General features: G+C 41.9%; 1 protein-coding gene across 3 annotated transcripts in view; it reads right to left on the bottom strand.

Annotated features, from left to right (window-relative positions):
• Nucleotides 1-14,079, bottom strand: part of ATP8A2 (ATPase phospholipid transporting 8A2) — a 547,249-nt gene that overhangs the window by 402,974 nt on the left and 130,196 nt on the right. For all 3 annotated transcript variants that reach the window (XM_023756696.1, XM_023756695.1, XM_023756697.1), the window contains 3 exons: nucleotides 12,599-12,683; nucleotides 11,442-11,581; nucleotides 8,951-9,089 (listed from right to left, as the gene is read on the bottom strand). In XM_023756696.1, coding sequence (XP_023612464.1) covers nucleotides 8,951-9,089; nucleotides 11,442-11,581; nucleotides 12,599-12,683 — 364 coding nt within the window. The remainder of the gene's footprint in view (nucleotides 1-8,950; nucleotides 9,090-11,441; nucleotides 11,582-12,598; nucleotides 12,684-14,079) is intronic.

A 14,079-nucleotide genomic window follows, 5' to 3' on the forward strand; every position in this document is an offset into this window, starting at 1 on the left:
GGGGGAGGAGAAGGAGGAGAAGGAGGAGGTGGAGGAGGAGGAAGAGGAGGAGGAGAAGGAGAAGGAGAAGGAGAAGGAGAAGGAGGAGGAGAAGGAGAAGGAGAAGGAGAAGGAGAAGGAGAAGGAGAAGGAGAAGGAGAAGGAGAAGGAGAAGGAGAAGGAGAAGGAGAAGGAGAAGGAGAAGGAGAAGGAGAAGGAGAAGGAGAAGGAGAAGGAGAAGGAGAAGGAGAAGGAGAAGGAGGAGAAGCCTAAGCAATGCTGGTCCTAAAGCAAAGAGAAGCCAGGACTCTCCTTTGCACAACAGCTGAAATACCCTCCCCACAGGAGCTACATTTAACTAGAAAAGGTGACAGGCATTGAATAATGGACATGTCACAGCACCACTGCATGTTTGTGCTCAATTCTCTTCAGCAGGTCTTTTTTCATCTTGAGGAAACCCTGCTAAAAGGCACACAATTTAATTCAAGACAGGCAAGAATTAAGAACAAGGAAATCATTGGTTTGTTTGTTTGTTTGTTTGTTTTGGAGGGAGACAAATATTTTTGTTTGTTTATTTGGGAATATATGAAGTACATATATCCTTCACTGTCATTTGAGAGGGATATTTTATAAATCACCTCAGACACAAATGTTAAAGCACAAAATTATGCCTTTTAACCCAAATGTTATTTTTTTAAAGCAATGCCATAAAAATATAGCCCAAGCTGTTAACAATAGTTATCTCAAGGAAATGAGGTTATTTCGCTTATTAAAACCACATATTATTTTAAAAATTGAAACAAACTGAATAATTTAAGATCATCATAGCACATGGGCTAATATCTGCTAAACCTCTAGAACAAAACAAACAAAAAAGGAAGAAAACATGAAACAATTTTCTATGCATTTTCAAATTCATCCATGTCTATATTTTAACAATAGTGATGAGTAAAACTGAAAACTTCCCAGCATGCCAGTAAAATTTCTGCATGGTAGGACTAAAATAATTGAACTCTTTGTTTCCTGTTAAAATTTTACAAATTTATTTATCCTTCCCATAAAGTCTTAGATTAGGTCCAGAAGGGAGATCTATATTTTATTTTCATTCACAAAAGGGGATATTGCAACCTTAATCACTTCGCTCTATGTTAGGCTTACTCCTTCTTTATCCCCAGAGACTTCCAGCAACTTAATGCAATATGGACTGTTACAAGTTTAGTATAACTGATGCAAAAGGATTTGCTGGTAGTTCTTTATTTAAGCAACAGCTGCAGAAGTGAGCTGTAATTTTTAAGCCCTAGCTTGCTGTTTTATTCTATATTTTTCAATTTAAGAGAAATGCCACTTGACAACTGAAGCTGCACAAAGACATTATGGGAAAACTTGAAGTATTTTTTTAACCCATTGCAAGGAGAGGGCAATAAATAAAACCACTGACACTTTCATGAATTTTAATATAGAAAGCTAAAGGTTTCAGAGAAGAAACAGGTTGTTGGTGGTGGTTTTTAAATTTGGAAAATGAAGTGAGATTTTGCTTAGAGAATTATCACACAGCACACTTGCTCTAGATAGACCATGGAAGTTTAACACGGTTAATTGTGACTTAGCTAATGTGGCAAATCAAATTATGTCAATTCAGGTTTGGAGTGCTTGATTTCTAATGTTTTTGGATAAAATGAGATCAACTCTTGGAGAAGAGCCAGGTATGAAATGTCAATCCACACTTGTAAATTGAGATCTAGTTCTTTAATCTCACAGTCTAACAAGACGACCATAAAATGACTGAGACAGAACCTCTGGGATTTCACTTTTTACTACATCTGAAACGAATGCACACTACAAAGGTCTTAGTCTTTCAACTACCTGAGTACAATCAACATTCAGAGAAATCAAAATAGTACAACCTATGGTACTTAGAGGACTTGATTTTAAGACAATAAAATAACAATTCACACTAGAAAATATTACCAAACCAAATTTCTCAGTTTTTGCACCAGTATCTCTTTTTTTTTGAGGCAAGCTCATATTATTAAAGACTAGAGGCCCAGTGCATGAAAATTCATGCACTGGTGGGGGTTCCCTCAGCCCAGCCTTACTCCCTCTCACAGTTTGGGAGCCCTCAGGGGATGTCCTACTGATGGCTTAGGCCCGCTCCCCATGGGGAGCGGGTCTAAGCCGCAGTCTGGCCTCCCTCTGCAGGATGCAACCTGGAGGATTAGGGGAAGGCGCCGCCCCCATCACTGCGCCGCTGCTTCCAAAGCTGGTCGCAGGGGCTGCTGACCCTTGGCCCTCACTTCTTAGCACTGGCCCTGCCCCCTGCCCACTTGTGTGTGGGGGGGGCCGATCTGGGGCCAGGCTGGCTGGGGGAGGGGCTGTGGGAGGTTGAGGAACCACAGTCGCACCCCGTCCAGCCTCTGCGAAGGCTCCAGGACCTCAGGCTGCCCTGCCTCTCCCAGCGCCGGCTCTGCCTCTGTGGAAGGAGGTGCTGCACAGCACGGGTGGGACGGGCCCAGGCCCTCGGCACCGCTGCCTCTCCTGCGCCACTGGCCCTTGGCCCTTGCAGCCGCTGCAGCTTTGTCCGGAAGGACATCTGGAAGACATCTGGTCTAATTAGCATATTACCCTTTTATTAGTATAGATATCCAAATCCACTTTTTTGGTTACAGTTTTGGAAAGGTTAGGAACAATTTATCCTTCCTGACCATACATCCTAAGATCAGATTAATCAAGCTAGGCACTTTTGGAATTCAACGTGATTCCAAACCCTCACCAAGTATGTTGCTGCCTCTAAATATTTTCACAGAGAAAGCGATCAATCATTATTTGAGTTTGAGTGTATGGAGCATATTGTCAGACATCAGGAATGGATGATAAAACTTTACTATTCCAGATGGGGCCACAAAGGCTCGGTACGGCGTTCTTGTCATCTGTAGAATGAAGAAGCCAAGGACTTGCCCATAGAACCACACCTGGGCACCTTTCCCTCCAGACCCTTCAGACCCTTCCCAGGGATGTTCCATCACATGTAAGCACACACTCAGCCTTGCCTTGTAGTCTTCTCCCTGAACTGGCCTATCGTGACCCATTCTGTGCTCAGTCTTTTTTTTTTTTCCTCTTCAACAAACTCTTAAAGGCTCAAGTTTTAATCACATATTTTTCCTTCTGGGAAGTGAATATCAAGTGTGGTGATCATGTGCTCAGATTTTCAGCACTCTCATATCTCTGTGACCTAGGCTAAGTTGTTTGATAATTCTGCCTCAGTTCTATCTTTGAAAAGGGGATAATGCTGATCTCAAAGGGAATTAAATATGAAACTTATGTAAAGAACTTATGTAGCACAGTATTTGGCACATTATAGCTAACATTTACTATTATTAACACCAGTCATGCTTAATACCTACATTGTATAATTACTACTTTCTCATCTATGTCACTCTTTAATTTGTCTCACAGTTAACTCATCCCCTTAGTAAAGAATGTAAGTTCCCCAGGCTGAGAGAGTAGAACATCAGGCAACAATGCCAGCTGCAGGTAATCAAAGAAATAACACATCTGACGTTCCTGGGGAAAACAACACTAAGATTGCGAATGCCACAAACAATGCCCAGCTTCCCTTAAGAAGGGGATTTGTTTTCCTTTTAATGGGCGATGCAATCTATGGGCAATAAAGAATGGGCAAGCACCATATTTAATCACATTTTTAAAAAATTAAACTTCTAAGACTATAAGAAGTGATTTAAAAGTATTAAATGATGAGGAGCAAAATGCAGAGGGCAATTCCAACTCAGACATGGATGAGAATGAAAGCTATTTCCAATTTTCTGACTATAAAATGAAATACACACTAGGATTTTGTTCTCACTCATCCCACATGCACTAGAAACAAATTACAGATTCTGAAAACTTCACGTCTATTGCCTAACATTTTAATAGATGTTTTATCCATTGGTAATAAGGAAATGACGACTACACAATTCACAAAGGCTACATTTGAGATTTCACTTTAGACTAGCTGATGCCAAACTTTTAAGCTAAAATAGAAAATTGCACTTCTTGAAACACAGCTAGTTAGCATAAATGCAAGCACGGCACAGCAGGGGTCTGGCATTGTGCCAGTTCTAAACTACCTACAACCTACAGGCAAGATGACTGTCTATCTACATAATGCTCACTGGCTCATAGGAGACACAAATATCCTGGAACTTAATTTGACTAAGTATATTTATTTTCCAGGCATGAACTAAAATAAATTATCAAACTATGATTAATAGGTAGATCAAATACTAAAAAGAGCCAAGAACCCAAACATACCATATGTCATCCTATATAATAAAAGCATAATATGCAAATCAACCGAACGGCCAAACAGTGGAATGACCATCTGTATGACCATCCGGAACCACGCTATGACACCCACTGGCTCCAGGCCAGCCTAGGCGGGTGAGATGTAATTGGTTGGGGGCCCAGCCATCGCCCCATGATCACCCCGCAGAGGGAGGCCCAGCCCACTGGCCAGCGGGGCGATCAATCGGGGGGCTCCACAATCGCCCCAAAGAGGGAGGCCCTGTCCACTGACCAGCGGGCTGCGGCAGGTGGGCAGGGCCTCCCCTCTGGGAGGGAAGCCCGAGTCCCAGGTGCCAGAGGGAAGCCAGTGTCGGTAGCCAGGGGAAGCAAGGTCTACTCTTATACGAATTTCGTGCATTGGGCCTCTAATCTCTAAATATGAACTCTGACTACATGTACCACTAAGGACATGTTGCCTTAAAATTTTAAGAGTTGACAATCATAAGACATCCCAATTTCAGAGATGTTAAAATATAAAAACAATGTGCATCTTCAAATGAATAAAATATACTACCATTCTCCTCCTGTCTGCTAACTCAAATTTCAGAGAACAGATTTTGCAAAACCTTATGAATCTGTTTAAAATGAGCCCTGCATCAGAAGTCAAGAGCCCTGAGACCCAGTTTTTGCTTGGTCATTAAGTAGAGTGTAATCTCTATAAACTCTGAATTTCCCCCTTGAGCTTAAGACTGTTCATGTGTAAAGACTGAAAATGGTGACCAGAAAGCATGCCCAGCACAGAGCCTGACACTCAGCAGACACTATTCATTTGTTCTCTTTTCCTGACTTCATCTAGAAGTATGACTTCTAGACACTTGATCTTCCTCCCAAATATCTTCTGGGTACCCTAAATGCACCTAGAATGCACAAAAATGTACAGAATATCCAGTCAGTATAATAAGAGACAGATCAATAATGGTTCATGTTACTGAGGGTTAGGGTTAAGGTTAGGGTTACGGTTTGGGTTGGGTTAGAACACAGGCTTTACAACCCAGACTATCTGGAGCATGACCTTGTCCTACATGTAGCTGTTGTCTGTGATCTGACACAAGAGAGTCTAATAAAATGACTGGATGTCTACACATTCTGTAACATGTGCAGGCTCAACAGATATCCTAAGTCAGAAAATGACATTTAATCCCTCAATATCGCCCAGGGTTACTAACTTGAGTTCTGAATACAAAGTGAAAAAATAATTCAGACATAGTTTTTCCAAAGTACATCAGTGCCTGAGCTGTTACAAGCCTACTTTGTGACACCCAAGAGATGTTTGAATTCAACTAACACACTAGCACAAATGTAAGTAGAGACAAGCTCCAGGAGAAATATAAGACTTTGGCAAAGTCATCAGCTTATAAGTAAGAGGCATAGTGGTCTTGAAAATTAGCTATAAAAGATCAATTTTAAAGTATCTTATGGATGTGAGTGTTCTGGAACCCAAGCTACAAATGTTGTTATACATTCTTTAAAAAACACACACAAAATCATACAATTGTTATTTGTAAAAACTGGACAAGTATCAATTATCTCATAAGGCTCAGAGAAGCCTCACTGTGTGCAAGTAAAGTCTTCCTCGGAATAAGAAGCCATTTGTGTTTCTGGGTTGATTTGCAGCCCTTTGCTTTTATTTGTATTTATTCCAAACTTGGCTAGACTTTGATGAGCTGCAATAAACAAAAGGAGCAAGCAGGAAGAGGGACATGTGTGCTCCTAAAGGCAAGGTGATCTGGCTGTGGAAATTAAGTCTGGGTCTAGGGACACAGAAAAGCTGTTAGTCCAACAGAAACACTCAAGATCTAGAAAATTTAAAAAGCTTATCACTACAGTTCTATTTTAACTTGTGGGAGTTACCCACTTCTTTCATATTGCTCTAGAGGAGCAGAAAACATACCCTTAAGTTTTTTAAAATATATTTTTATTGATTTCAGAGAGAAGGGAGAGAGATAGAAACATCAATGATGAGAGAGAATCACCGATCAGCTGCCTCCTGCACGCCCCCCACTGGGGATCAAGCCCGCAACCCAGGCATATGCCCTTGACGGGAATCAAACCCAGGACCCTCCAGTATGCAGGCCGACACTGTATCCACTGAGCCAAACCAGCGAGGGCATACCCCTAAATTTGAACTAAGAATTTCCGGGCAGCAGTCAACTTTATGTACTCTGTATGAACAACAGGAGCCATAGTTCAATAGCAGGTGCTTTAGGCCAAGTTTATATGGGAAATTATACCTGAAGGGCCAATGTATATACATATAGAGAGAGACATTATACCAAAAGCCAATGTATTATCCTTCATTTATAAAAATGTTATAATATCACCAAAAGGTTATAAGAAATAGGTTTTTATTTTTTAGTAGTGATAGGCCTTCCCAGAAATTTCATCACACTATTCTCCAAAAACTTGCATTTGAGAGACATCTATCACAGATCAATGGACAGTCTATAACCAATGCTTCAGAGGCTGCTCTGAATCACATATTACTCTTCTGTGACTTTACTTTCAGTTGGTTGGGAGTTCAAATTGCATTTGATTAGCTATACCCTTGAGAAGAAATTATTAAATGTTTTTTGTCTATTTAAAAAAAGAGATGAGATTTGGCTGGGTGGCTCAGTTGGTTGGAATGTGTCCCATGCACCGAAGGGTTGATAGTTTGATTCCCAGGCGAGGCACACGATCTCTCTCTTTTCCTCTCTCTCTTAAATCAATAAAAAAAAATTTTTAAAGAGATGAAATTCATTCAATATGGTAGGTTTGTCTACAATTGAGGTTATCTAAGAGATGGAGCTGATTCAAAAAAGAAGGTTTAGGGAAAGGGGCACCAGGAAGACTACTCCAAACAGGACAACAATTCAGATGTTCTAGTATGTTTCTTTCTAAAATGATCTGTGACAAAGAATCTATTTCCATAAATACATTATCAGTTATGTAGTCCTCATATTTTTATTTTATCACATATATACCACAGCTTGTTACACCATAATGGTGACAGAAATACCAGATAATTTAAAAATAATTCAAATAATCAAAACTAGATTTTTTTAAATTAGTAGTTTCAATTCCTTTTCAGACTTAAAATGTACCTCTTTAACACTGATAGAGTTATTTGTACTTAAATTTCTTTTCTTCAATTTTCATTTCTGTATAACTTAGCAACCAAAGAGATTGCCAACTCAGATGGGGAAAAGAAAAATACAAGACTCTTAGAAAAATCTATTAATTGATAAAATCATTAAAATGGTTATCTACCATATATATATATCTCCTATATAATAAAAGCCTAATATGCAAATTGTCCTCTCAACTGGGAGTTCGACCGTTTGCTATGACGTGCACTGATCACCAGGGGGCGGCATGGAACATGGCAGGCGTTGGTGACACGGCACTGGCAGCAGTGGAGGTGCTGCAGACTGATGGGCTCCGACAAGAGCTGGACAGAGGCAAGATGGTGGAGCAGGTGTGTGGGCAGCACCAGGCCAAGGCGGTGCAAGCCACTGGTCACCAGGCAGGAGCCAATCACTCCGCCGCCACCAGGCTCCCAGGCACTGAGGGAGCCAGGCAGGGACCTGATGCTCCACAATCCGATTGCAAGGCAACCAGTGGTGCGATCGGGCCCCCATAGGCAGTGACCAGCGGCAGCAGTGGGGGTTGGGGCTGCCACCCTGTTCCCTCAGCACCTGGAAGCCGGGCAGTGGCAGGGCGATCAGGCCCTGCAGGTGGCGACCAATGGCAGCGGTGGGGGGCAGGTGGCCAGGGGAAGGGAGGGAGTACCCGGTGGCAGCCGGCAGCCGCTAGGGACCCTATCAGTGCATGAATTTCGTGCACTGGGCCTCTAGTGTATATATATATATAAAAGCCTAAGCAACTGTCCTACCGGTCGACCATTCGCCCGGTAGCTATGACACACAATGACCACCAGGGGGAAGACGCTCCAACCAGTAGAGGAGGGGGCCTGATTCCTCATGGAATCGGGCATGGGTTAGGTTGCTGCTAGGGCACTGTTCACCCCAAATCTGGTTCACCCGCACCCCGGACCCAGAGAGGAGGAAGGAGGGAGCCTGGTTCCTCATGGAATCTGCTCTGGGTTAGGTTGCTGCTGGGACACTGTTGGCCCCGAATCTACTTCACCCACACCCTGGACCCAGAGAGGTCCCTTGACCTGGCCTGCAGGGATCGGGCCAAAACCAGCTCTCCTACATCCCCCAAGGAGTCCCGGATTGCGAGAGGGTGCAGGCCAGGCCAAGGGACCCCACTGGTGCATGGCCTCTAGTAATTATATAAAATAACTGCATATGTAAACTTAGTGAAAACATGCTCTTAGTATCTTAGACTATAACTCTGTGAAGAAGGCAATAATAAAATCAAAGTTGTTAACTCTTAAATTCTATATCCCAGGTAACTGAGTTTAATACTTTTCAAGAAGATGTAATATTTATAATGTTTATAATGGGTAGATAATGCTCAAAAGACCATCTTCATTTGATTTCAGTAAAATTTTCTTATCTTAGAATGAAGAGCTCTATGAAATATAACCTTCAATGCATTTGAGGAACCCCTAGTTGCTTCTACAAGACACTTTAAAAACAACACAAAAACCAGCATCAGGGAATTCTTTAAAATTAATTACCTATATTGATTGCAGTTTCTTGTTTGTCTCCTGTCAGCACCCATATTTTAATTCCTGCCTTCAGCAGATTTGCTATGGTTTCTGGAACACCTGCTTGAAGGCGATCTTCTATGGCTGTGGCTCCAAGTAACAGTAAATTCTAGATTGAAAAATATCTTCAATTAAAGATTGGTACATACTTAAGAGCAACATTTATGGCAAAACTCTGACAAAAGAAAGACAGTCAAAATGTTGTGAGACAATGATCATGTTTCCTCTACATTAAATCTTTGTTTGCAGATAGTTAATATCTAGATGTGTGGCATTTCCAAGCTATTGCCAATGTCCAAACCTCTCCATACACATAGGCATCCAGTAGTCATTTATTTCTTTGTACACCGGCATTTTAGAACAGAAGTCACCTAGCAGAACAGGTGGGCAAGTTATCCTGAGGATATTAATAGTATATGAGCCCTCCCTTATAACTCTGAAAATGACTCAAGTATTATATATATATATATATATAAAAGCCTAAGCAACCGTTACAACCGAACAACTAGAATAACTGGAATGACCAGTAGACCAGTCCCTATGACGCGCACTGACCACCAGGGGGCAGATGCTCAATGTAGGAGCTGCCCCCTGGTGGTCAGTGCACTCCCACAGCCAACTTCCTGTGTCCGGCCAACCGCCCACGGTCCCTCTCCCCAGCTGGCCAATCGCCCGTAGTCTGTACCCCGTCCCTTCCCCAGCCGGCAGGCCCCGATGGGTGGTGGTGCAGCAGTGACAGAAGGAGGAGGAGGGGAGGCAGGGAACCACTTGGTGGCGGGGTGCCAACGGCAGCTGTGGTGTCCAGTGTCTGTTCCTTCCACGCCCCGTGACCATAGCCTCCTCTCCCAACCCTGCCGGGGCCTTCCGGACTGAGACAGGGAACCGAGGGTGGATGGCGGCAGACACAGCCCCTTTCTCAGGGAGGCCTAGGGCCAGCTCCCTCCTCGGGGCCAGCAGCCAACCTCCCTGACCCTCCCCTCAGGCTGGCAGGCCCCAATCGGCCCACTGCCTGCCCTCCGCGGTGGCGGCACAGTGGTGAGGGAAGGAGTTGGGGGGAGGCGGGGAACCGTGTTGGCATCTGGCGTCCGTTCCTTCTGAGTCCAGCCTGGTGACCATCAGCCAGGCCTAGGGATCCCACCTATGTGCAAATTCATGCACCAGGCCTCTAGTGTTAGAGTTAAAACATGAAAAGAATGAATTCATTGATAAGAAACTGATTCAACTGATGAAAAAAGCCAACTATTTCTCGAGCATCCACCATATATGCCTGGCATTGCAGGTGCAGGTCACCTACTTAATCACTTTTTCCTGACTCCAAAAGTAAAGCAGGACAAATTGAATTCAGTTTTAATCCCACCCAAAATCCAATAATGACAAACAAGTGAATATAAAACTCAAAAGCTGAGTATAAAAAAGCAAAGTGGAAATAAACAACAAACACACACATACACACAGGGATGAAAAAAAACGCAATCAAGTGATGACTTCAGAGTTATAAGAAACTGAAAAAATGGATGGACCAATGGTTGTTGATATGAAACAGAAAAAGTTGAAATCAAGCTCCCAGATTTGAGGTGAAAGAAAAACAAAAACAATCAAACAAATGAAAAACTACAGGCCAAAATGGAGTCACTATCACTAAGCCATGCCACTAAACCAAAACTTAATAGCTAACCTAATTGCATTTTCAGCCTCTCCCTGCAATGAAATTTTAAACCAATCAGGCTGGAATTTCCTGAGAAACACTAGTGAGGTAATCAGCATAATAAACCCCCTACCAATCCCTTCCCAACAAAAGACAACCCAGCCTAAAAATAATCCTTTCTTTTCTTTTACTAATAACTCCCCTGACACACCGTCAGAGTCTATAAAAACCTTCAGAGCACCCTTCTAATTGCTAGATAGGATGCTACCAATTGCTTAGTAAAGCCAATAAGATCTTCAAATTTACTCAGTTGAATTTTGTTCTTTAATAGGGAATCCAATGTGTAGGAAGCTACCTAAGGTCTTGGGATAAAATGAAGAAGACAACAACAAAAATCAAAGTAGGCAACATGGACTAGCAATGGCAAAACTTTAAATTATTAGAATACATAGGTGCGAGAATTCTTAGTATGTACAGTGTCCTACCAGCCTATGAATTCTCATTGCTCATGTAACTCAATAGGATGAGATCATCTTGTTAAGCCTAATCTTAGGCAGACCCAGAAAATCATTGATGCTGTGTTGACCTGAAACTTCTTAAGAAATCACTAATGCTTAGCCGAGGGTGGCTACACCTCAAACAGTCCATAAAAACTAAGTGTTTCTTAAAACAAGGTAAGAAATGGTTAAAAACTAGTGGTTGAGATACCAGAAAAGAGAACATCACTCTATAGCTAAAAGATTCCTGCTCCGAGACTTGTTCAACAGGTGGGTAAGCCCCTCATCGGGCAGTAAGGACTTTAGCATGTGCAGTTACCTTCTCAATGATCTCATAACACTCCTCCAGCCGCTGAGCTCTGTCTTTCAATATAGTGCTGGCTTCTTGATAGACTTTCAGCCACTCCTCATAATCACTCTCAGAGAGGTCAGCATACGCCAAACAGAGAGTCCGCAAGCCTGCAAAACAGCCACAGTGTATCCTGATGGTGCCACTAGTGGTGGGGCAAGCAGGGTACCTTCCCTCCTGGCTAACCGCATGTGGCTGCATTTCATACCAGCATGCTCAAAAACTTCTAAAATACCAGCTGCTTTTTAGGTCACTAATTCAACTTTCACACATCTAAAAAAGGGAATTCAAAAACAACTCTACTGTATTTTAACATAAACCACCTTTTCTATAGATTTGCGAGTACGTGAGAAGCTGTGAAAGTAAATTCCCACAGTAGAGAAGTACGGGAGTCATGCAGGATCCATCTTTATATGTGCAGTAGCAGGTATCAGCAATTAGAGGAGGCAAGAGGTACATTTCAAGACAGCAATAAAAACGCAATGTGCTACCATGTAAAGGATCCAGACTTTCAAGCAGCCGTGTGTGTGTGTGTGTGTGTGTGTGTGTGTGTGTGTGTCTGTATGTGTGTGTCTGTGCATGCAGCCATAGGAGCACACGAAGAAAAAGCAGCAGTCAGTACTTCAGCAAGGCTCCAGCTTTCATCACATTCCCTTGCAGGAAACCCTGACATCAGTGCTGTTTAAAGCCTTTCAGAGAACTCTTTTCATTTCCTGTAGTCATTAGCTTCCTCTGTACCCCTCACGCTGGGTAAGCCAGTGTCATAAGGACCACAAGAGAGGGACAGGAAAATAACATGAGTTTTCCAAGAAAGGGAACCATAACTACAAGCTGATTGTACAGACTGATTTGGCCCGCCTTTTCCCTCTGCACTGCTGGTTGGAGTCAGCAGAGACATATGTAGATAACTGAATATAGAACTTGCCACACATCTTGTCACTGCCAAGGGCACAGAATGTGGAGGATGTAGACAGGGTTTAGCATTAGAAACTTATACTCCTATGAAGCCAGCCACGTCCAACCATAACATGCCTATTCAGAACATGACTGCTTACCCAGGCACCAGTCATAGACCTTTGAAAGTATGACTTCAATGGTTAAAAATAGCGTTTCCAAATTTCACTTACCTTCAGTGGCAAAATATTCCAGATGGCATAATGTTTCATCCATGTATTTTGAATCTTTCGAAAGTCTATTAAAAATTACATTGTCCTATAAAATAAGGAAACAGTGTGACTGGCAAACCGTAAGTAAACCTTTGGTTAGCATTCTGAACACAGCTTTGTTTCAATGGTGTTTATTTTATTCTCATGAGAATACTGAGTGGGCAAGTAGAAATATTGTTCTTAGCTGGATTCAGCCATGAGCTTTGGAAAACAAATTGAGTATGGATGTGTCCAAATAAAAACAGCCATGGGGATGTAAAGTACTGCACAGGGAATATAGTCAATAATACTGAGTGACCATGCATGGCGCCAGGTGGGTACTTGAGTGACCTGGGGATCACTTCGCAAATTATAGAACTCTCTAACCACTATGCATACACCAGAAACTAATATAAATAAAACTGAGCGTCAGCTGTAATTGAAAACTAAAATTAAAAATATAATAATAGAAGTTTAAAAAAAACATGTTGGGGAAGACCATCAGTGTCAGCAGAACCATCCAAGACACAATGGTGCTACATTCCCCCAAATCTGCACAATTCACACGAAAGTTTATAACACCTTTGTACAGAAGTGAGAAGGGTAAAGGCATGTCCTAAATTGCTCAGGTACTCTTGCTTCCTGACACTCAGAAGCTCCTAACCGGGGAGGGCACCTCCCATGGGGCATGGAACCCCTGTCAGCTGAGAAACACATCACCCTCTGACAATTTCCATGACTAACAAGCAGGGCTGAAGGACTGGACAACACAGATGATCCATCTAATATGCTATAAACTGTACAGTTTTAGGACACAATTCTGTTTTAAAGAAATCTAATTTGGTTTGGGGAGACAGGTTGAAGAAAACTAAATCCTATAAAAATAAAAACTGCACTGTAGCTTTTCCATATTTACACTGTTTAGTTACAGCCTTCCTCTGTGCCACCCACATTGCCCCCTCTGTACTTGCTGTGGTACTTAGAACACAATGGCAAATAAACAAACAAATAAAACACTTAAAAAACCTATCATGTGCGAACATAATTTTGATTTCAGTTATTACTATAAACAGAATTCTTTAATGAGTCCAGATAAAATGCCTTTAGAATTTCCATGCATTACTCATTTTTTAAAAGCTCTAGCTAAGTGTACTGAAATAAGAAAATGCTTCTTTCCACAGTTGATAAAGATTAGTAAGATTTTCAACTTCATATTCTTGAAACAGGCTCATAAAATGAGCTTAATAATTCTTTCCTTCTACACATAGGACCATATAAGATATAGTTTTGCAAGTCAGGCTCATATATAGTAACATCTTTCCTTAAAGATAATACATTTAGATTTGATTACTGGGAGGCAGTCAAAACAAAAAGCCTGACCTAGGAAACTGACCAAAAAGGGCAGTAAAAATATGGCCACATAACCCTCTGTGATGAATAAAAAAATAAATCACAAAAATTGA

This window comes from Myotis lucifugus, unplaced genomic scaffold, assembly GCF_000147115.1.
Source record: "Myotis lucifugus unplaced genomic scaffold, Myoluc2.0 scaffold_98, whole genome shotgun sequence".
NCBI classification, from domain to species: Eukaryota; Metazoa; Chordata; class Mammalia; order Chiroptera; family Vespertilionidae; genus Myotis; species Myotis lucifugus.